The following is a 22,299-nucleotide window of genomic DNA, read 5'->3' on the forward strand; positions in this document are numbered from 1 at the left end:
TAACCCCCATCAAAAAACCCTTTGACTTCTTATTAAAATACTTCCATTTATAATCTTGTAAAATTAAACTTTTAATTGATTAAGCTTTGTTTTAAAAAGTTAAGTTGTACAAGTGCCTAAAGAAGTTCAGTAACTATGATAGACAAGGGGCCAAATTTATACCTGGTATAACCCCAAAGCAGTCAATCCTGTTAGATCTCAGGGATATCTTGAGTCCAAGGTTTCTGAATCCACCTATTAACCAAGAAGGTTGGTCTACATTACTGAACCCCCAGAAGAGGGATCCATTGTCCAGGCTTTAGGCAAGAAAATATAAAACTACCACTCTTATTTTCAAAAAGGAGAATAAATCTTGCCATCTAATACACCTCACACAAGCTTCAATGTCTTCAATCTGATGCAATTAAAAAAACCCACCCCAAACAAACAACAACCATGAGTCAGTTGTCAATGTACCATCCTTCCAGCTTTATAAACCAGAGGTAAACACAACTTTAGGACACTGCCAATCATCTTGTGGCTTAATGAAACGTAAAAGGTGGGTTTCTGCTTGTTTCAAGTCCAGATTAAATATGGCCCATCACCATTCTCCATGCAAAGATAATGGAGCAAAAGAAATCTGTATTTTTTTTTTTTTTATTTCGTCAGGTTAGTTATTTCATGCAACAATGAGGTTTCAAAATCCCAGAAAGCGGGGACTTAGCTGTATAGCTCCTGCTGCGCTGTACAGGCCGAAGTCCAATTCCTTGTCCTAGAGTGCAAAGACTCTGTATTAAATTCTTGATTGGCTTTTAAGAGGCGAGGGGAAAACTCTTGGTACGTGCCTATTTTAGCACACCCTATGGCTGATCTAATATGGGAACAGGACCAGTCATCTTGTTTTCTTAAACTTAACAGATGTCTCTCAAGTGAAGGAATGACTGTGACTGATCACATACACTCATTCCATACCACTGCATGGGGAAGCGCACACATGCAGTCTTCCAGGAGCTTTGAGCCAGACCAACTTGAGACAACTCCTGCCATAACTGTGGCTCTCAATTCCACTGCATGCATTTTGTGAGTGCCTGTGCCAGTGATGCACACTCGAAATCCTCTTCTCTAAAGATTCCTTTGTAGGCAAACCCAATCCTTTCCACCCCCTCTCATTACCTTGCGTCCCAAGACTAATTGGGTCAGCAGCTTACACACTTGAGAGACTGTAGTATTTTAATTAGAAACTGTGCCGTGGAGTGGTTTGTCTTGATCCCTCTGCTGAGAAGCACTGTTAAATTTGAAAAAGACTGAGCGGGACAGATGCAGGAGATGGTGTGTCTTAGTTCCTCCTGACACTCTGGATGCCAAGTTCTAGAATCGAAAGAGAACTGATTAATTAAACAAAGTGAAAGAAACACTCCCCATCTTTCAAAGAGCCTTTTCATAGGCTGGTGGATCAGTGCTCTCCCAGTGCCACTGACCATTTTACTTCACACTGCACTGCTGTAATCCAGTATTGTTTCTCTGAAGGGTGTAGGGTTCACTCAAACCCCAATGCTTCCCCAATTCATGCTTAGTATGGAGGAAAGAAGAAAACATCACCTAATGTGCTCTCAGCTTCTTGCTCAGCAGTTAAAGAATTCTCTTCTACACAAGTTTGTAGCTAGTCCTTACCAGACGGGAATGGGTCAGTGGGCTTCTCTTCCAGTGAAGTCCGCAAGTCCAAACTGCTCATTGTGGGGCTGCCAAAGGGGATGACATTTTCCCAGCCAACAAGGCAGTGCTGAGGGGAGAGAAGGGAGTCCTGGGTGACAGCCCACTTTGTGCACCACAACCTCGTCTTTCCAAACACCACCTTTCCCAACAGGTGGTGGGGAGAGGCAGGAAGCTTGTACTTATTCATTTTAGGAACCTTATATGGCTGAAGAGAGAACGATGAGAAGATCTCCAAGGCCTCAAGGCCTGTGGCCAGACTTGCCATCACACTCCATGAGGCCAAACTATTCTCTTGCTCAGCCCTGAGCTCCCTTTGCTGGTTTCCAACCATCCCCAAATCCATTTCTCTGCTTGCCTCCTGCCCTGGGTGAACATGGTGCCTCTCTGACCTCATCCCTATAGGCTCAACTTGCTCAGGCTCCATTTTGGCTCCTGTCCGTCTCTTCACAGCAACTCTCCTGTACATTCAATCACACTACCCTGAGCATTGCTTGCTGGTTACAGCACTGCATGAGGACTTGGGAGGCAGAGCTTCTGATCCTAGCTCTGACACCAACTCACTGGGTGATCACGAGCAGTTCGCTATACTACTGTGCCTTAATTTCCCCAGGCGTAACTTGCCATAATACTCCCCCTCCCTCAGAGAGGAAGATGTGAAACACTACAAGACCCTCAGAGGCAAGCTACTGAAAGGGCAGGTGTCCATCCATCTGTCCCCTGGGATGCTCCAAATCGCTGAGTCATTCTATCCTTTCAATGTTACTTCAATATCTGCCTTTGCTCTGCGGTAGCAGGCCATACTAAACCCTACTTGCCGCCTGCCCCCATTTACTGCAACTGTGCATTTGGCCCTCACTGCATTTAATCCACAAAATGGACCCTTTGTGTCCTTAAAGCTTATTAGCTGCAGCTCAGGAAACTCCCTTTGTTCCACCTCACTTAGTCTTTGCCCTCTCTGCCTGCAGGAGGGTTGTCATACCACGTTCCATAGGTTCTTCCTTTTACTTCAGTGTAAAGCATTTGTAGGCATTGGCTTCAGAAGTTACCTTGCATTCCAGCCAGGCCAAAGGAACCAAGTGGGCATGGAAAGTTGGCTTTTCCTGCCTGTCATGGAGACAGGGGCTGAAGATCAAGCTTCCCAACAGGGTGGGGGCATTTGGCTCTGCAGTCTGTGGAGGTATTGGCAATAAAATGCCATACGATGCCAAGGCTCTTGGTATCTTCTGTCCCTTGTGTGCTGTTGACAACCTACCTAATAGTAGTAAAGCCACTAGAGCATAGTGGTCAAAGGGGTAGGTGGAAGAGCTTACCGAGGGTAAAGCCAGGTTGTCTGCTGCCTCAAAGCTCTTCCTGCGGTGGATTTTGTACTTGTGGGCTGGCAGGAGGGTGGTCCTGGGAATGCTGACCCTGCAACCAACCAGAACCAGTTACAGCCTGTCCCCCACAGAAGAGCTCTGAGGTGGGGGATGTGAACCTCTTGTGATCTTCCTACCACCCTCAGAGGCTTTGAGCCTGACTCAGAGTCCACCAAAGTCAACAGGCTTTGATTAAGGTGTAGAGACTGCCATGGAAACCCAGACTGTGGCTGCAGATCAGCCCTGAGATCAGACTGCATTTGCCACTGCCTTCGGAGGGAGCGTGTCCAGCTCAGGATAAGGCTCATTGTGCCTCTGTTCCAGAAATCAAGTTCTCTCTCCCCACAGTGGAGCCACAAAAGAGGCACCTTAAAGGGACCCCTCCCCCCAACTTTCCTCTCATTTTTCCTCCCTGGATATTTTCCAGTGATGTGTGTTGCAGCCCACCTGTACACACCTGATGTAGGCGGGTTCCTCCAGCGTCTCTGGGGGCCGTTGGGCTCTTGGGGTCTTACATATGGGGCAGGCAGATGCCCAGTCCACAGGGACAGGAAAGAGGCGCTTGTTCAGCCGGTAGCAGTAGACACCTGCCATGCAGAGAAGGGAACTTGGCTGCATGTGTAGCTTCCAGTGTTCTCAAACCCAACACCTGTCCACTGATACCAACCCACCTGGGCTCCCAAAGCACCTCTTATATGGTAATGTCACCCTTCCAACTACTTTCCCCAGTGCACTATAGATTAAATGCGCTTCCTCAATTTCAGACACCGCAAGGCAGGTCAGTTATGGGGAACTTTGGGGACATGGAGAGAGTCTGTCTGAAGGCAAATGAATAAAGGACCCAAGTCTCTCAGGAGTGAAAAGCTGCAGCTACAGAGTAAATGTTGTGGTTAGGCTGTGAACTCTTCCTGTGCCTTGTCTAAGAGGCTTGGGACTCCCCCAGGAAGACAGCTGAGCCCACAGCTGCCCGCTCATACCCACAGGGTGAGGAGATAAATCTCAGCTTACACTGATGGGAAGTGGGAACCAAATCTGCGTCTTGCTCAGGAGCCAAGTAACCCAGGGACTCTGGCCTAAAGAAGCAAAGAATCAGTCAAGAGCAGTGGATCCCAGAGAGCTGGGATTGCAACAGCACCGGGAGGCACTGTGCGGTTTAGTCCTCACTTCAAACAGACATGGGAGAATTCGGTATGGATTTGGTGAACAATTTATTTACTTTGCATGCAAACCAAGAAACAAGAGCTTTTCTCAAAACAAACATCCAGCTGTGGGCAGAGGAATTTGTTTGCTAATAAGGACTTATATGGAACAGCTCTGAAGTCCACTGCAATCACTTCCAGACGTCCCACCTTTCTGGGCTGTGCAAATAAAGTGCTATATTGGTCCCTGTTCACAATACCTCCAGAGAGAGAGTCTGCACTCCACAATCTGCAGATGGGTTGGATAAAGCCACAAGACTTCCAACCAACAGCACCTAATGGGGTTGTCTTCTAAGCCCACCAGGGTTTCATCTGCTCTCTCTCTCAGGGATGTATGGATCAATACCTCCCACCTCCCAGCCAGCCACCTTGTCTCCTGCTCCAGAGAGGAGGTACCAGACCCTCTCTCCATTGTTCACTGCCACCCTATTCCCAGACTTACTCGAGGCATTGCTCATAGACGCATGCTTCCTTGTTCACCAGCCGGAACTCCTTGAGCTCAGCAAAGTACTGCTCAGACTTCTCCGACACTGAAGAATCTGTCTCCAGCAGCCCTGGAAAACCAAGGAGAGAAGAACAATTCACAGTTGGACTAGATGGGGGCAGACAGGTGATCAAATAAACCTCATGTAAAGTGGACAGAGAAGCAGGCCCCGAGTGCCCAAAAAGGAAGGTGATCCAGGTGGCACAGTGCAGTGCCGTGCCGTGCCTTGCCACTGACGGAGGACAGCCAGAGACTTCATCTGAGACAGCAAGCCCAGAAATTACCCAGCTTCCTAATTTGGTTCATCCATCATTTGCAGGTTTTTGCCTATCGTGGCTTCACTGCACCCTGCCAGCAGCCACATGGGCTCTATGCCAGGCTCTATACTGCCCTTCTAGAAAAGCAGCTGGCTGGGTCAGGTACAAAGCTGAGATTAGCTGCCAGCCCCCAGAGATTTTGTCAGTGCTGGGGACCAGTATGTGCATCACCAGAGCTTTCTCTGCCCCTGCCCCAAAGCCACTGCACTAATTGCACTCTAAGCCTGCATTTCCCCATAGCTGATAAAGAGCCCAATCAGGCTGACAATAACACAGGTGTGCTATGGGTGTTGTACTCACCTGCAATCCAGTCATAGCCCAGGAGAGGCCGCACTGACCAGCTCTCTGCAGGGATAGTGTATTCCTCAAGGTTGTCCTGAAAAGTCACATGCCCTGCTTCCTTCTGGGTGGAAAAAAATATGAAGCTCACCACAGACCTCTAATATAACAAACATCATGCTTCTCTGACCTGGGGTGTTTGAGCCTTATTTACCAGCTGTATAAATGGGGCAGCTGTGGTCCAATGGCAAGAGCTGAGAGATACGAGCTCCACTGACTTATTCACGTGCGGCTCCGTGCCTCAGTTTCTCCACATGTAAGATGGAGGCAGCAGCTATGTGACTTGCCTGAGGCTACACAGCAAGTTAACGGCAGAGGTGCCGTTAGAATGCAAAGGCTCTCAACCCGGCTGCCCTGACTGTCACTGCTCAAGGAAGAGCCGGCTGACTGTGCTGCCATGCATCCGACCAGGGGGATGGTAGCCAGGAGGCCTGCAATGGGACGGCGGAAAGCGTGGAGAGGTCATGGGCTGGGCCTGAGACTCCTTGGTTGGTTGAACTACAGGCAGCCAGTCCCGCACTCTACCTCTCCCCACGTCTGTGCTGCTCAACTCAACAGGCGGCTCAGGTTTTACCTTGGCCTCTCTACGCTGAGGCATCAGCAGGATGGACTTAGGGCGCCTGGGCTCCCTAACAAGCACCGGATGCTTGCCATTCTCCTCTGCTTGTGTCTGGTTCAGCACTGGCTCCAGCTTGGTCCCCACCCTGCCTTTCTCCCGAGGGCTGCGCAGGGTGACGAACCGCTCGCTGCTCTCTCCGTGTCCCGGAAGCAGGGACTCTCCGTCTGGGCTTCTGCTGTCTCGAGCTGCTCTGGAGGCACCCCTGGCACATCTGGTGACAGCAGCTGCCGGCGTGGAACTTCTTTCTGCCCCGAGTGAGCCCCCCTCCAACGCTGCCTCTTTCTGGGTGCTTGCCCTGTGCCGCGATGCCCCCCTGCCCCGCTCGGTGGGCGTCAGGGGCGAGCAGAGCGCTGCCCGCGCCGCGCTGGGGCTGGGTTCCGCTGACACCAGCCTCCCGGGGGCAGATGTAGCCTCTGTCACCGGGCCTTGGTTTTCTTTCTGTAACGAGCATGGAGACCCAGCTATGGCGGGGCCCCAGAGACCCTGGCCCGCCCTGCAAACCCGGCCGCGCCAGAGACCCTCCCTCTCCTCCTGCCAGCGCCACGCGCTAGGCATCCCTGGAGGAATTCGGGGACGGAAAGGGAAATACCCAGTGGGCGCCGAGGGCGCTACCGCCAGCCTCTCCTCACGCAGACGGAGGAGGAAGACGTTGCTGCGGCCTCCACTGGAGAACCCCAGCCCCTCCGCAGCCCGTGCTCGAGGGAGGTCTGCGGCATGCAGGCCACGAAGTACTGTCCCTTCCCCCCCGCGGCCTGTAAGAGGAGGCTGGCCAGGCACCCGGGCGGGGGGCTGCGCCCCGTGCTGCTCGCTGCCCGGGCAGCGGGCGGGCTGGATGATGTGACCCAAACACCTACGAACCCACGAAGCGTGCCCCCTATTGCGGCGGTTGCCCCGAGACACCCGCTCCTCGCACCGGAGCACGTACCCCACCGGGGGGAGCGGGGCCCGCCGCGCCCCGGGGCAGCCGCCTGCGGATCTCCTCCTGCTGCGCCCGGAGCCGTCCCAGCAGGTCGCGGTTGGCCCGGCGCTCCCCCCCCAGCTCCTGCATGCTGCCGCGCCACCGGCCGGGCCCGCGCTCATGGCCGCCGGCGCCGCCGCCCCGGCATGCCCCGCGCCAACGGCCCGCGCTCTCGGACCACGCACAGACGAGCGGGGGCGTTCATCCTTTATTCCGGGCGCCGCTGCCCGCCGGGCCCGCGTAGCAACAAGGCGGGGAAGCCGGGCCTGGCCCTGCGGCGGGGACAGGGGAGGGGGCTACACGTGGGGTCAAGCCGGTTTCTTCCTTTGCTGCTGCCCCCACAGCCACGAGCTTTCCAGGCCGCATAGGAAGCCACCCCAGCCCGCTGTGAGACAACCAGCCTCGTGGGCGCTTCCCCGGGAGCCTGCGGCCACCCGCCTGTCACACTGCTCCTCGGTTTCGCCACGGTAGTGGTTGGTCATGCCATGCTGGAAGCAGGGCACGACTTCCCTGCTGCAAGCGAGGAGCTGCCCCCCGGCTGCCCTGACTCATGCACGCAGGCAGCAGGGTGGAGGCCACAAAAGCAGGAAGTTGGGGTGTGTTTGCAGAACGGGTGCAGCAGAGCAATGGGGTTTTCCAGCTCCGCCAACGTGCGTCAATAGGAGGAGCTGGGCATCTAACCTCTGTGGGGTATAACTGCAGGTGCAGGTTACCGGTGTCTGTTCTCGTTAGGAAAGAGACTGGGTCGCTTCACAGAACCTAGTTCCCTGATGCTAATGATCTTCCAGTCAGGGCTGCGTTCACAGCAGGTGGCCAAAGAGGTTCTCTTAGCCTAAAGCCATCTCACCCCTGGTGGAAACCTCTCCTCCCCTTCTACCCAAGCTGCCTTGTCTTGTAATATCCCCAGTTTAACAAAAGTCAGTTTGCCCACACTGCTAATTCATGGAAAATCCCAGTGCAGAGCCTAAAACAACAAGAAAGGCTGAAACTTCCTTCAGAGAACAGCTAGCATCTTGTCCCTCCTTTTGGAGCTACGTCGCGTCTGAATCAGCAATAAATCCTGAAGCCAGCTGGATACAACTTGCACATGAAAGTCCAGTTACCAATAAGACAAATTCCTTTCAGGCTTTCTAAATTCAGCTGGAACCTGTTTATACCCACCCCTTCTTTGCTGGGTTTGATGCTAAACCAGGACGGTCAACCCAGTACAGTCAAGAGCAATATAGGGACTCAACTTAGAGATGTCAAGGGAAACCCAAATCCCACCAGACAACCCGGATCTCGCCTGGCAGGCAGAAAGCTTTGAAACACATAGGTGGAGCCTATTCCTGTCACTTATTGAAGTCAGCAGGAACACTTCTGTCCACTTCAGCTAAAATGGTCAGGCCCTGCTAATTGCAACATATTACACTGAAAATTAGCAATTGCTTTAGAGCCAACCCAAAAGCCAAATCTGATCTGCTTACAAATAAAAAAAGGTCACCCTGACCCTGGCTGCCTGAGCATGAAGGGTCCCAGAAGTACAGGCTTCTCAGACTCCACACGAACTGCCCTGGATCAGCACATCTTCATTCTGTTGCCTTCCTTAAAAATAAAAACACTGAACCATGTTAATGCACAGACAAGCAACATCCCATGGAAGCGCTCTACAAAACAAAATCTTTTACAGCTTGGAATCACTCTGTCTTAAGGGCCAAGTAGTGGTGATGGCACTTGAAAGGCCTGCTTCCAGAAAGACAGCTATGTTCTTAAAAAAGCCCCACATCCATACTTCACAACACAGCTACTTAAATACTGTCAACTGGCTGCTTCTACATTCTTATTATACCTCAGCAAGACACCAAAATTACCAAATGCAACATTAGTTCCACTAACTCCCTAACAGCCAGCTATGTCTTTGCAGACTATGTGCCTACGTAGTGACATGGGGCAGGCAAGTCAAAAATTTTTCTATGCTAAAGGACTTAAGGGAAAGAAGCCAAAGCTTCAAAGAACCCAACAAGAAGAAATCTGCTTGAGCAAGATCCAAATTCCAGCCTGCCAGAAGAGATCCATCTTCTGTCGACAGCCCTGAACATTCTCTCCGCCGCTAACACACATGCTTTTCCATGGAAAGAAAAGGAACCATGATTCTCCTGTAAACTGGATTGCCACTAAAGAGCAATGGAAAAGCATGGATAGGTGTGAGGCAAGATCATAGCATAGGCATCTGTGTGTGCCCGGGGTGAGAGATCTGGGTTTAGATGAACAGCTGTTTATCATTCACACATGAACTTGGGGCTTTGAACCTGGATTATCAAGTTCCAATGGTATGTGCTAATCAGAAAAATTCATCAAGATGTAAAATGTGTTAGAATTAATTTGAACTTCACCAGCTTTGGTGATTAAGAAAATGGCAACTCCTGTACTTTACTCTTCATTAAAAAAGCCCCCTGTCAATGTATGAAGCAGAAATTCCTCCTGGAATCATCTCATTCCCCAGCAGGCAAAAATAAAACCTATAAATAAGTAGTGTTTAGAGGCTGGACACAACACATGGAAGCAGAATCCTATCGTTCACTTCATGAAAGGACACAGCATGGGCGCATGCTTGTGCCTCTGAGGGACTCCATCACCCACCATGCTCTCGGCAGGAGTTAAGAGAGTGTTGAAAAGAGAGGGTGTTGTCTCAACTTCCCACACTATCTGCTCTGCTGCAGGTACTGATGTGTGAACATGTTGAGCTCGCTGTCTAGCCAGCCTGCTTTATTCCTGTAAGGAAGAAAAAGAAGTCTCAGTTCGGCTTGCGTGATAGTCAAAATTCACTTCTCCAAATCTGAAAAAGCCTGTTCTACTTAGATGCTGTTTGAGGTATGAGAGGCTGGTGAAAGCCCGGCTGAGTTATGAGGTAGCAATGTCTTTACAGTAAACTAAAATCCATGCCACAGCTCTACTGAGAAGTGCCAATGACCAGGGCTACTGCCAATCTGAGCAATGGTGGGAGGAGTCTACAGGGCTGGAGTGCAAGGGCACATTCCGGCTTGTGTGGTCCAGGGAAACCCCCTGCATAATACAGAACCATTTCTCCTTTAGAAAAGGACATGCTGATGTGGATTTGCTGGCAGGAAGAAGAGATCTCACCTGAGCAGTTTTGCTTTGCTCTGCAATGAGTCCAAGACCTCAATTTTCTTATTCATGGCAGCAATTTCCTCTTCAAGATTTTCCCGCGTGAGATCAACCTGCTGACACAAGTGAGCAAATGTTCCAGCTAGCTCCCTAGGAAATGGGCAGAGGAGGGAAGAGAGAGGACAAAAGAAAGACTGATTAAGTACCAAACTCCCAGCAAAAACCTCTTCTGCTGTGCAATAATTTGATTGTATGCTCGTCAGAAAGACTGCAGTGAGAGCACCTTTCTACTACACCTCCTGGACTGTGACAAGAACCTTGGAAGTCTGACCTCAAGGAAAGTCATAAGCATTAAGACTAGTACTTAATAGCACTCTGATATGAGCACTAGGGTTTTCACACATGCTCCTGTTCACATTTTCAGTCCTGAAGCTAGGCCCATGTATAATGAACCTGGTGAACCTCTGTGGCTGTGGGAGATTTCATGGACAGTACCGTTAAAATGCTCTTATTTAGAAGAGACTCACTGTTGGACTTGGTGGCTGCAGTTGGATCCTGTGTAGCTGACAATGAGCTGCAGTTTCTCGCTGGCATACTCAACAAACTGGCGCTTGAAGGCTCTCTCCTTCGCTTTCGTGGTCCAGGTGAGGCGCTCGTACACATAAAGGAGCCCGTAAAGGCCAAAAGAGAGTGCAATCAATCTCCAGCCCACAGCTTTCCAAACCTGCGCTCAGCACAGAAGAAAATGGGCATGAGTCACCGGCTCGGAAGGAGGCAAATGTCTCCCAATAGAATAGAAAGCAGCAAATGTATGTTCTAAGCACATGCTGCCAAGACAGAAACAGCCAAGTAGTAACCCTCCCTTGCTCTTTGCCTGAGGAAGTCACCCCTCTCTGCTACTACTGCCCATTCTATACAAGGAGAACAACCCCACCTAACAATCAACTGGCATGTCATGGGTGCTGTGCAGACTAACATTTGCAAGGCATTTGGAAAACATCTATAAGTGAAAGAGATCTCTCTCCTGTTTGCAGCGTCCCTGTTTCTGAAGGGAAGACCACTTCTGAAGACATATTCTGTCTCCAAGCAGTGCAAGACACTGGAATAGGCCTGGGGCAGGGATCTAGGTACAGTACACCATCTAAGATCAACCTAATGTCTTATTTTTCAAAAAGTGGTCCCCAACTGTCAGTACCCAACTTGAGACATCTTGAGTTTCTTTGCAAAAGCACTAGGCAAATTTAGGCCTGTGCGAAGCAGCTAGTATTCCCTTTGGATTCAGCTGATTCGGGGGGGACAGTGATTCGATTTGGTGATTCAAATCACTGTCCTGAATCAATTCTGACGAATCTCCGAATCAGCCAGGCCCATCCCTTGCTTGCTCTCCCATCCCAGCAATGGCTGCTCCAGCTCCCGGCTCTTTGGAAAAAAAAAGAGCCCCAGGTCACCAGGTGCTGCTGGTGGGGAGAGCGATCCCTGCTGCCCAACGTTGTGTGGGGCACTCTGCACGAGCCCCCTAACCCCTCCCTGTTCCCCCACAGGTGCCCTACCCAGGCCAGCTCCAGCCCTTTAAGGGAAAAAAAACAAATGGGAAAAGCCCCACACTCACCGCTCCTGCCAGCAGGGGGTGATCCCCGCTACCTCCCACCATGCTGGGGACTCTGCACGAGCCTCCCAAAGCCCCAAAGCTGCTTGAGGAGTGGAGAGTCCGGGGGCTTTTCTTGGGGTTTTTTTCTTAAAAAGGGCTGGAGCTGGCTCAGACAGGGCACCCATGGGGGGGCCAGGGAGCTTGTGGAGAGCCCCCCATGTGGCATGGGTGGCAGCAGGGACCCCCCCCCAGGCAGCACCTATTGAACACCGGGGCTTTTTTTATTTTTTTAAGTACTGGGAGCTGGGGTGAGTGGGGCAGCCATGGAGGGGCTGGCAGGGGCTCCCTCCATGGTCCCCTCTTCCAATGCCCCCTCCCCTGCCCCTGTTCACCATCTTGAAGTTCGGCTGCAGCTCCCTGCTGCAGCCACTGGGGACTACCTGAATCAAAGCTCTCCAAATCTTTGGAAAAAGATTCCGAATCGTGCCATATCTCCTCCAAATTGAATCGCCACCCAAAGCTTCACACAGCCTTACTAAGCATGTATCCCTCTAAGTCAGTTGGTGGTGCTAGGACCCAACACCTCCAAGGGGGGTGGGGGGGAAAAAAATCAACTCAACCTGTCTAAAAATGCATGTTGTTAATTGCAGACAACCTGACCTTGCAAGGTATCAAGCACACAACCCCCAGTGCACACAGGTATCAAGGAAAGATCAAGCTGGTAAAAAAATGTCAGCTTCAACCTCTTCGTTTCTCCATCTCTAACCTCTTGTTCTCCAAGAACAAGCATATTTCACCTCACCAAGAGTAATATGCTTTAAAAGTGATATCTGAAAGATCCTGAATCTAATCCTAAGTTTCAAGAAAATGACTCCATCCTAAGGAACATCAAGGGGAGACAATGATTTGCTCTGAGATCCACAATAGACAGGAAACACCCCAGCAGATACTGCCTGAAGCCTATAGTCCAAATACTTGCAACAGTGCAACCACCAGTGAACACCATGGCTTTTCAACCCACCACTCCACCAATCACGAGGATCCCCATGGAAGTTCTGGAGGTGAGTGATGCCAATCCAGTCACCATAGACACCATGAGCTCTTCCTGGGTCATAGAGCCCTGAGGTAGGGGAGGCAGACTGGGATTCGCTGGGGTTAAAGGTATAGGACGCTGAACCTAATTAGAAAGGAAGAGGAAAAAAATGCTGCAGATAAGAGGGAGAATGCAAGCTGAAGCCAGTTATTTCAAAGCACTGACAGCCACTGTTATCTTCAGCAAATGCACTATCCATTATTGACCCACTGAACGTTCAGAAAGTCTTACCTGGTCATTATAGCCCATCAAGGCCCGACGACTATTTTTTGGTCCCAAAAACCTATTCACAAGCATAGTCCAGCCAAGCGAGAAGTGGAACTCAATGTCCTCCTGGAAGTCGGCACAAAGTTTGTCGCAGTTCAGGTCATAGCTGAGTGTGAAGCACTGGCGGGGGACCAACATGTCTACCTGGCCTCGCAGAGAGACTGGGAGAAGTGGTTTTAATCCATCTGTAAGGACAGAAAGTCAGAAGGGGATGGGGGGTTGTGAGGGAAGGTTGCACTCATTAGGATGGTTAGAATGGAACCAGTCGGACTCTCAATCCTGTGATCATGCTGGTCATTGCCTCGTCAATCTCTCTCTCTCTCTCTCACACAAATCACTTAGAACATCTGACCACAAGTAGGATTTGAAAATGTCCCAAGACCAAAGATGGCACAAAAGGTGAGAAGCCCCAGAGAGCAGTCAGTCAATCTTCTACTTCTAATTATAGAAGAGATCATTCTGGCAACTTCTCCCCCTCCTCATTCCCTATAATGGTCTATGGACCTCTGAGGGTCTGAATGCTGTACTGACCTATCATTTCTTGCTGCATGGTTTGCAGGGAGGCAGCGATGACATTAGAGCAACGATCAGACATGTTACGGCCCAGGCCTTCCTCAATGTGTCGATGAAGTTCCTGAAGTAGACAGAATTTATTATATGGAAACCCAGACAACTGCAGTTCTTTGAGTGACCTCATATGACTCACTGAAATAAAGAACATTTTTCCCCAGCACAGGGAGCTTATGTGGTCCGTTTTGGGGAAAAGACTGGATCCCTTTAATCTATGTGATGCGAAGTACAACCACAAACAGCAACCATTAGTGACTTAATCTAACACACTGTGATTCAACACTATGCATTACTAAAATGACATCAGTTTGGAAAGTCCTTTTCTAGATGCCATTTTTTCCTGAAACTGACAAAGTGCAAGAGAATTTCAGTGCTCTGAAGAATACAGCCTACCGGGCTGTTTAATAGGATGTTTAATATTTTGGACAGCTGGTGCGATTACTGAATCATTAGAGCAGGAAATGACTGTTTAGGCAACTGGTCCAATATGTTGGACACAAACATCACTCACATTCTTGTAAACTTTGAGGACTACTGAGGATGGGTGGAAATCCATCTGGTATTCATCTACTAACACAGACAGCCGCCTGATCTCTTCAGCCATTGCATTGGACACCTAAAAAAAAAAAAGGTCACGCAGTTTGCACAGTGCACGAGTTCATGAGTCAAGAAGCCTCCTGACAACTTTAGACAGCCATTAGGATACTGGTTGAGGGGAAGAAGGCAGGGGACTATATCTGCATTTCAGAGTAAAACCTGTAAAGGATGAGAGACTGGAACACCTGAGACAGAGATGCTGAATGCATGAATCATGGGATATATGAGGGTCCTAAGCGGGAGAAAAGGGTGCAGATCCTTACAAAAAGCCAGGCAAAGATGAGGCCTGTGGGATCTCCTCATCACCTAAGATGACCTGCAGATCCTCCAGAAAGACTTTCTGAATACCTGGACCTATGCAAGACTTTCTTGTCTTTTTGGCTTCTTATGCTGCATTTGAAGTTAGCTTAATTGGCGTGTTCTGTCATTGTCTTACTGAACAATGTCTTAGCTTAGGCAGAGTTTTTTTCTGATGTTCTTTGATGCATACTTGAAATTGCAAATTGCTGTGCTCAATAAATGAACAAGAATAGTCCTCTCTCTAAAGACTGCAAGCATTTATGAATTCAGTGCCACTACCTAAAGTCTAATATTTGAAGTCTGGTAACAGTTTCCTCAAAAGTGTCAACGAACAGATTAATCCTGCAGCAGCAGCAGCAGCAAGGCTCCACCACATCTGCTCTGGCACAGCCACGTGGCCTCAGTGCTTGTCCAACCTGTTGTGTGGTCCAACTGCACAGTTTCAGCATCTCCTCTGCTTCTCAGTCACCCTTTGGACCTCTCCTCCCACCTCAAGTGGTGCTGCCCTGGCCTAGCATATTCTCCCTTACCTGTCTCTCCACTTCTTCTGTGATCTGTTTTATTTTCAGCTTATAGTCCTGGGTGAGCAACTCCAGCTGTTTTTCAATGAAGCCCAAGCGCTCCTGCCGATCCTCACGCATCTCCAGGCAATAAACCCTGTGGGAAAGTGTCAGGTTTAGTTCATCTCCGATATGCTAAAAGGACAAACATTTTCTTCCTGGGACAGGGAATGACAGTAGCTAAAACACATTACACACAAGTAGTGTCTGGGACAAATAGGCGATGTCTTCCCATCTGTGCAGTCCACAAGATGCAGGGTTACTGGTATATGTCCCCCTCCTTTCCCTGAAACCTTGGCTTAAGGTACAGAGATTTTAAATGCAAATGCCCTCATGCTGCCCCCAACTCGCTCCTTAAAACAGTCTGTGCAAAGTTCAGTTTCGTCTGCACCAAGAGCGCAGCCGCTAACCTTTGCTCTTGGGCTGCAACATGTACTGAGTCCATGATGAGACGGACATCCTCTGCAATCTGCTTGGCTCTCACTGTATGCTGCTCAAACTTGGTTTTCACTGCAGACTGCGAGATGCATTCCTGCGCAAATGGAGACAGCCATCAGGAAGCCAGCAGCAAGCAGAAAGGCATTGACAGAGGCCTGCTTTATCATGTCACTGACTGTCAAGACACAGCTACAGCTAAAACCTAAGTTTACAAGACCCATCTCCCCTTCCCAGAAGCAGGACACTGAAGAGTAGGACAGGAGTGCGGTGCGATAATGACCCTCACCTCAAATCGTCTCTCGAAGTTCTGAAACTCAAACATTCTCACTTGGAAGCCCTCTGCCAGTGCTCCACCTGCGGGACAGCAATGTCAGCATGGCAAGCTTCCAGAAGGCAAAGTCTTTGAAGAAACAGGCCTCCAGATCAGCTACTACGTCACCTTTCTGTTCACTTCTGGCCTCTATCCCCTGCCCTCAGCTCACTCATCACCCACCCCAGCTCCAAGTTCAATCACCAACATGTTATCTGAAGTGGGACAATCACTACTTTTCCACACGAGAGCGATGGAAGAGCTGATAGTTCTCCACACCTCCTTCTGGCATCCCCTGGGCTTTCTGGATCCTAGCGTTCAGCACTTCCTTTGCAGACACGAAGAAGATGCGGTCCCCAGCCTGAGCTCGATCCACCACACCCAGCTCATCCACCAGGAAGCTGCTGCAGCGCTCCATGTGCTGCCGTCGCACCTGAAGCAGAAATCCAGGGCAAACTGTTCAGTCTGCTTGACAGTCTGTGTCGTTGCCTTCAGTGGCCGAGACAACCAGACACGCCCTACAGGCCTTAGTAAGTGATACAAGTAAGAAATGGAAAAAGGTATTCCACTTTGCTGTTCTATAATACCTTTCCCAGGCTCTGAAAGCACTTCTCACATATTAAGCCCCACCAGACCCCTGTGAGGCAGGTGAATATTCTAAGCCATTTCACAGATGTGTCAACCAAGGCATAAAATCATTTGCTCCAAGTGACAAAAAAAATGGCATCAATGAGAACTCAGGAGCTGTGTCCCCAGAGCTTTGTTCTAACCAGTAACCTGTTTTTACTTCAACCCCTTTGCCCTCAAATGGCTCCACGTTATGGTAACTAAAATGTAAACTATAAAAGAATCATCTCCTAGTGCCACTCCACCCTCCATTTTTGTAGACAGCATCCATTCCATGAGCGAGGAATACTCATGTAAACCTAGTACTGACCTCTTCCATGTACTCTGGCTCGGAAGCTGATGCATCCCAGCGGTTATTCAGGATGAAAATATTGGGCCGAGACAAACGCTCATTCACCTTGTGGAAGAACTGCTTCTCCTAGACAAAGGGAGACTTCCATGTCAAAAGCCTGAGCATCTTCCTAAAGCCAGGGAGCAGTAACAAGCAGTCGCGGAGTTACCGTTTGCATTAGCGTGGACTCCGAGTTTGCTACCAGCACAAACACATCAGCATCCAGGCAGAACTTGTCTATCCAGCTGTCCAGCTCTGTGGTCACATCAATGCCTGGGCTGCAGAGAGGAGAAATCAAATGTCACTGTAGCTCCAAAACTTCAAAGATACTCCTTTTTTGGGAAAAGGCTACTGAATTGTATTAGGGAAGCCGGTTAGAGCTGTTCAGTGCAACCACTGTCTAATACTTGGGCTACACCATGCCTAGGAGTTACTTAGCCTGAGCACCGAAAACAAATAATAGCTAAATGTTGCTCCCTGTGCATATCTATTCAGACTCCTATCACTTTTCCAAACAAACTCCAATTGTAAAAAGGAATCTCTCACCTGTCCATCAGCACCAGGTCATCTTTTAGAAGAGGACACTTGGAGTTGGGCCACATTACACTGACGAGGCTACCAGCATTCAGAAGTTCATTTTGATGCAAGGCATGAGCCAGCTGATTTACTGTCTGTCCCAAGAGACAGGTGGAGTTTGGTGGGGAGGGGAAGAAAGATAGCGGTGTTACAAGTTTTCCAATAACAGTGAAAATACTTAGTTTTCTGCCCTGAACTGTTCATGGAAAACACTAAGTCAAAGACCCACCTTTGGGACATTTCCCCCTTTGGGTGAAGGAACATAAATCTGCCAGGTACCTCTGTTAAGAGGTGCGCACTTCTGAACAGTCCTGTAAAAGAATTGCTCCTTCCCTGCACAACTGGGATTTTCTGTATCAGACAAGGATTCCTTTCCACAAGGAACACAGAATTAGATGGAAAGTCCTAAGCCATCCAGGTCAGTCTTCTCCTATCAGATAACAGCATAACCTAAGCAAACTCTGTTTTAAAACTACTTAGTTTATTCCAGCTCCAGAAGCTCACAGATCTGATGATTCAAAACTTCTTTTTTGTTTCCAGCCTAGATTTATTCACAGACAGTCTTACATTCATTTGTTCCCGGGTCAACACTATTTTTTGCTTCAGCAGTTGTTCTCCCTCCTTAGGGTTCACACAGATCAGGTCAGAGTCCTTTTTTTAGTTTTTATTTTGTACTAATTGGGCACCTACTTTGACACTCCTCTTTTCCTCTGAGCCTTCAGTAAGCAGGAAAGCATCATGGCCATCTGTCCCTTCCACACGGAGGAAACAGTTTGTGGTGTGTCCAATCCCCGAGGGAAGGACTTTGTCCCACAACATGGCATTTATCACTGTGCTTTTGCCATTGCTTGTCCTGGGGGTAGACAAAGGATGGATCAGTGGGGTTTCCCAGATGCTGCTGTGCTCTAAACAAGATAGCTACTCAAATCCCCTATCCCAGCTAGCTCCATAAACTATTACCACTTCAGTCCCCACAGCCAACTGGCTGGCAAAGCACTGTCAAAAGGCAGCCTGTTATTTTCTTATTTTAAAAATGTCTTTCAAACTCAGCAGGGGGACAAACAAGAATACCAAGGCTATTCACCACTAGATATTTTCACAGGTCATATTTGAATATCCATGTCCCTAGAAATATTTTTCACTTGCCTTAATCCCAAAGGCCAAGGTTATTAGGTCAAGTAGGGGGCAGGAATAAACCAACCGTATCCAACTCACCTGCCAAAAAAAGCCACTTTCATGTGTCGTCGGGCCAACACCTCACTGATGCCACTGACTTTTGACAGGTAACCTTTGACTTCCACTACCTGCTCTTCTGTGGTGACAGGGTCAAGCTCCACATTCTTGTGAGTTTCTGAAACCATAGTAACACGCCCCTTTGAAGTTCAGAGTAATTAATCAGTGGCACATGGTCAAGGCAGCTGAGAAATTTAGGGAATCTAATCCATGCCCCTGGAATGTAACTAACCAGGTGTTTATTTGGATCTTAGAGATTGAAACTGAGTCCAAGACTGGTTTGAAGGTCACATACACAAGTACGTTTTGTTTTGAGTCCTGAAGCCTGGGCACTTGCCAGTAGCCAGCGCCTTAGTCTCAGAGCTCAAAAGATCCTTATTCTCCAGACTCCCTCCAATAGCACACAAATGACATTTCAAACCCCTCCAAGTTCCTTACATGTACCACTGTCCAGTCCTTAAGCTATTAATGCCAAAAGGTTGGCATGTGTGACCTTCACAACTTGCCAGCAACAAGCTGTCTAAACAGACAGAAGCCAAGGGATTCAAGGCAATTAAAAAACAAACAAACAACTCCTTTATATAGAAGAAGTTTTCAATTATGGTATTGAAATAAACAAAGCGCTCCTGTCCACGTGTTAGCAAGTTACACAGCTTACCTTCCAGGAAAGTGGCACTTTCCTGGATATACGCAGCCAGCTGTTCAAAAATGCCATTGATCTTCTTCTTGGCAGTTACGAAGTGTTTGAGCGGAGAAGCATTTACTTCAGCCATGTGTCTTTTATCCTTCTTCACTGCAACTATGGACTTGGAGCGAGCAAACAACAGGGACATTGCGCTGTGGGGAAAACAAGTTAATGAGAAGATGCAATTCCCCTAACACTGACTCTTGGCCCTACCAAAAGAAACCATAAAAATAAAATGCTGCATGAACAACAGACACCAAATAATATCCTATAGTTATAAAAAGTCCCTATAACACTAGATGAAGTGAGCTCTTGTTCATGAAAGCTGAGAGCATAAGCACTGTCCTGGGTCCATCTGCCCAGTATCCTGCACCATGGCAGTGGAAAGCAGATGCTGATGGAGAGCAAATAGGGTCTGTTACACTGTTCAACTCCCACTTGCAGCCTCCAGCGTTTAGAGTCATATTGCAAAGGATCTCTAGACTTTAGCAGCGATGGATGACACAAAACTTCCCAAGGCACCAAAATGAGGAGCTCTATTGCAGTCTACACCGCAAGGGCAGGAAAGCAGCAGTGCAGCAGGAGCGATCCGGCATAGGCCTTTAGGGTCCGACAGCATCCACGCCCGAGGGCCCAACCACACTGGTGACCAGCCCCGCGGCCTGGCCACCCGCTCCGGGGAGAACAACGCACCGGCTCCTGCAGCCACGAGCCGGCCGGGACATGCCCTGGCAACACCCACCCCCCAACCCGCCTCTGCCCACCAGGAGACCCGCAGGGGCCGCCGCTCCCGAGCCAGCACCAACAGCACTTGCAAGGGGGCGGCCTGGCCCCGGCCCTAGCCCTACACCTGGGCAGGCGCGTGCTGCCCCGGGCCTTGCCCCCGCGGGCCGGAGCCCGGGCTGCGCCATTACCTCTGCAGCCGGCGGGACCCGGTTGCCCTGCGCCCCGCCTCTCACCTTCACCGTCCTGCACGCCAGGCCGCCATGACACTCCAGGAATCGTCATCCGAGAGCGCCGAACCCTTCTACGCCATCACTGCCGCGACCCGCCCAGCCCACCCCTGCTCAAGCCTTAGCCCCACTCGCAATGCATCATGGGCGCTGTAGGCTGAGGCGCCCACACATTGGCCCAGTCACAATGCATCATGGGAGCGGTAGTCCGAGGCGCTTCTATTTGGGCCCTGTTCGCAATGCATCGTGGGACCGCAGGTCCGAGGCGTCACGCTGTGTGGGAAGGCGCAGTCTGGGAGGCGGCCGTGGGGAGGCCACCGCGACCAGGGGCCAGGCCGGAGCGTTTGAGCCTGGGCTGGGCAACTCCCTGCCTGCAGACACTGGTGCCCAAGGGCAGAGCCTTGCGCACTCCGTTTCAGTGAGTTCATGGGGAGACAGCAGCTGGCCCCAGGCGGTGGCACTGCAGGGCGGATTCCCCTCCACTCCTTAGCACGGCTTGCCTGGCCTGTGCCCTATATCGTGTTATCCAACCCCGTGTTTCAAACACGCCAAGCCTCTCACAGGCACAGCACCCCGTAACCCTCCAGGCAGTCTCGTTATGCTCTGGCTGGATAGCTCAATAACCCTTATTTCTTTTCAAGTTACTGGCTTAAAAAATTTCTACTCCTGAATGACAGGACTGCCCTTTGTACATTTAAACTGATGCCAAGAGGATCTACTCCAAATGCGGAAGTCAGGTGGATTAAACAGTCCTTGTCATGCATGTGCGTGACAAATGTGAATCTGAACCCAAGCCCCAGGCAGCAGCTCGTTCCTGGTTAGGTTTATTTCTTCTTTATGAAATGAAAATAAATACTATGTGTTATTGTTCCCCAAACACCATCCTATTGAGTATGGCTCTTGATATCTATTTAAGTAAGTCCTTGTACAGCTTCTTGGCCCTGTAACAGGTGAACAGTTCACAAGTATTAATGAATGCATCCTTACCAACACCTTGGGAAGGGAAATGTAATTATCCTTGTTATACAGATGAGAGAGAGGTATTAAGAAATTAAGGCTGGGGTTTTCAAAGGTGTATATGAGATTTAGATATCTAATTCCAACTGATTTTGAAAATCCCGGCCCAAGAGATAACAAAAATCACACAGCACATCTATAGCAAAGCAATCTGAACCCACATTTCCTAAGGCCATTCCACGTCTTGAATCAAAAGACCATTCCCCCTCCATTCTTCCACAGGATGATTGATAATGATAAATGACCATGCAAATCCTCAAAATTAACCATAATATGAAGTTGCATACTCCTGTGCTGCATCTGCTGAATCATTTGCTGCAGACAATGCCAGTCTAAGAGGCCTATGCATGCTTTCATTCACTCGCAGAAAAAAGCAGCCTTTATAGAATTAACTACATATATTTAAAGATTCAAAAGCATTCCTTACACTTCATCATTTTGTTAAAGTTTTAATGTAAAAATCTCCTGTTTGAAACTACATCGTGTGAAATACTAAAGCACAAGAAACCTCCGATTCCAATCATTTTCTTCGGCAGGTGAAAAATCCCAACAAATAAGTAGCTAAATCTATTGAATAAATACATACAACTTTTCAGCACCTTCTCAAGTGATTAAAAATCCCTTTGGTGACAGTGAACAATTGACTGGATTCAGTTTTTTGTTATAGAAACATTTTAATTCTTTTACTTTCAAGGGGTGTGTGTGTGTGTAAATGGATCCAGAAAGAAAAAAAAAACAATGGCAAAAGAAAAGCTTAATGCCCCTTTAAGTTCTCTCTTAAAACTTATGGCTAGCATTTACTTCAGCCATGTGTCTTTTATCCTTCTTCACTGCAACTATGGACTTGGAGCAAGCAAACAACAGGGTCATTGCGCTGTGGGGAAAACAAGCTGAGTTCTTAATGGTTCATATCATCTGTCCATACCAGATGAAAGGGGCTCTCCCTAGATTAGTAGTTTTAAGTAAATGGAACAGTCTCCCTGGAAACCCATACAGAGCTGGGTTTTAGACGTAATTTATTTTTAAAAACATTCTGTGTGAATGCAGTGTTCATGGAACATCCTAGATCGGTAGACCTGGAGACTA

The 22,299-nt window shown here is 49.1% G+C and overlaps 2 protein-coding genes across 6 annotated transcripts; both read right to left on the reverse strand.

The window, feature by feature from the left end:
• Positions 1-7,076, reverse strand: MIIP (migration and invasion inhibitory protein). Its single transcript, XM_019541710.1, has 9 exons — positions 6,931-7,076; positions 5,961-6,443; positions 5,348-5,450; positions 4,689-4,800; positions 4,056-4,120; positions 3,505-3,634; positions 3,003-3,099; positions 1,651-1,759; positions 1-1,347 (listed from the first exon to the last, which is right to left on the reverse strand). The coding sequence occupies exons 1-9, from the start codon at positions 7,051-7,053 to the stop codon at positions 1,316-1,318; spliced, it is 1,254 nt and encodes a 417-aa protein (XP_019397255.1). The 5' UTR covers positions 7,054-7,076; the 3' UTR covers positions 1-1,315.
• Positions 7,077-9,298: 2,222 nt separating this feature from the next.
• On the reverse strand, positions 9,299-22,168 carry MFN2 (mitofusin 2). Of its 5 annotated transcripts, none has more exons than XM_019541317.1 (18): positions 20,203-20,303; positions 19,217-19,395; positions 18,541-18,676; positions 18,016-18,178; positions 17,296-17,420; positions 16,919-17,027; positions 16,729-16,836; positions 16,071-16,224; positions 15,768-15,835; positions 15,454-15,575; positions 15,014-15,140; positions 14,098-14,202; positions 13,548-13,650; positions 12,981-13,201; positions 12,678-12,833; positions 10,596-10,792; positions 10,084-10,218; positions 9,299-9,714 (listed from the first exon to the last, which is right to left on the reverse strand). In XM_019541317.1, exons 2-18 carry the CDS (start codon positions 19,389-19,391, stop codon positions 9,645-9,647), a joined length of 2,274 nt encoding a protein of 757 aa, XP_019396862.1. In that variant the 5' UTR covers positions 19,392-19,395; positions 20,203-20,303; the 3' UTR covers positions 9,299-9,644. The 5 variants fall into 5 exon arrangements, with proteins under 5 accessions (XP_019396862.1, XP_019396863.1, XP_019396861.1 ...); XM_019541318.1 differs by having other exon boundaries at positions 20,213-20,266; XM_019541316.1 differs by having other exon boundaries at positions 20,158-20,258.
• Between the last annotated feature and the right edge of the window lie 131 nt (positions 22,169-22,299).

The sequence above is a fragment of the Crocodylus porosus genome, unplaced genomic scaffold (assembly GCF_001723895.1).
Source record: "Crocodylus porosus isolate Cpor-Errol unplaced genomic scaffold, CroPor_comp1, whole genome shotgun sequence".
NCBI lineage: Eukaryota > Metazoa > Chordata > Crocodylia > Crocodylidae > Crocodylus > Crocodylus porosus.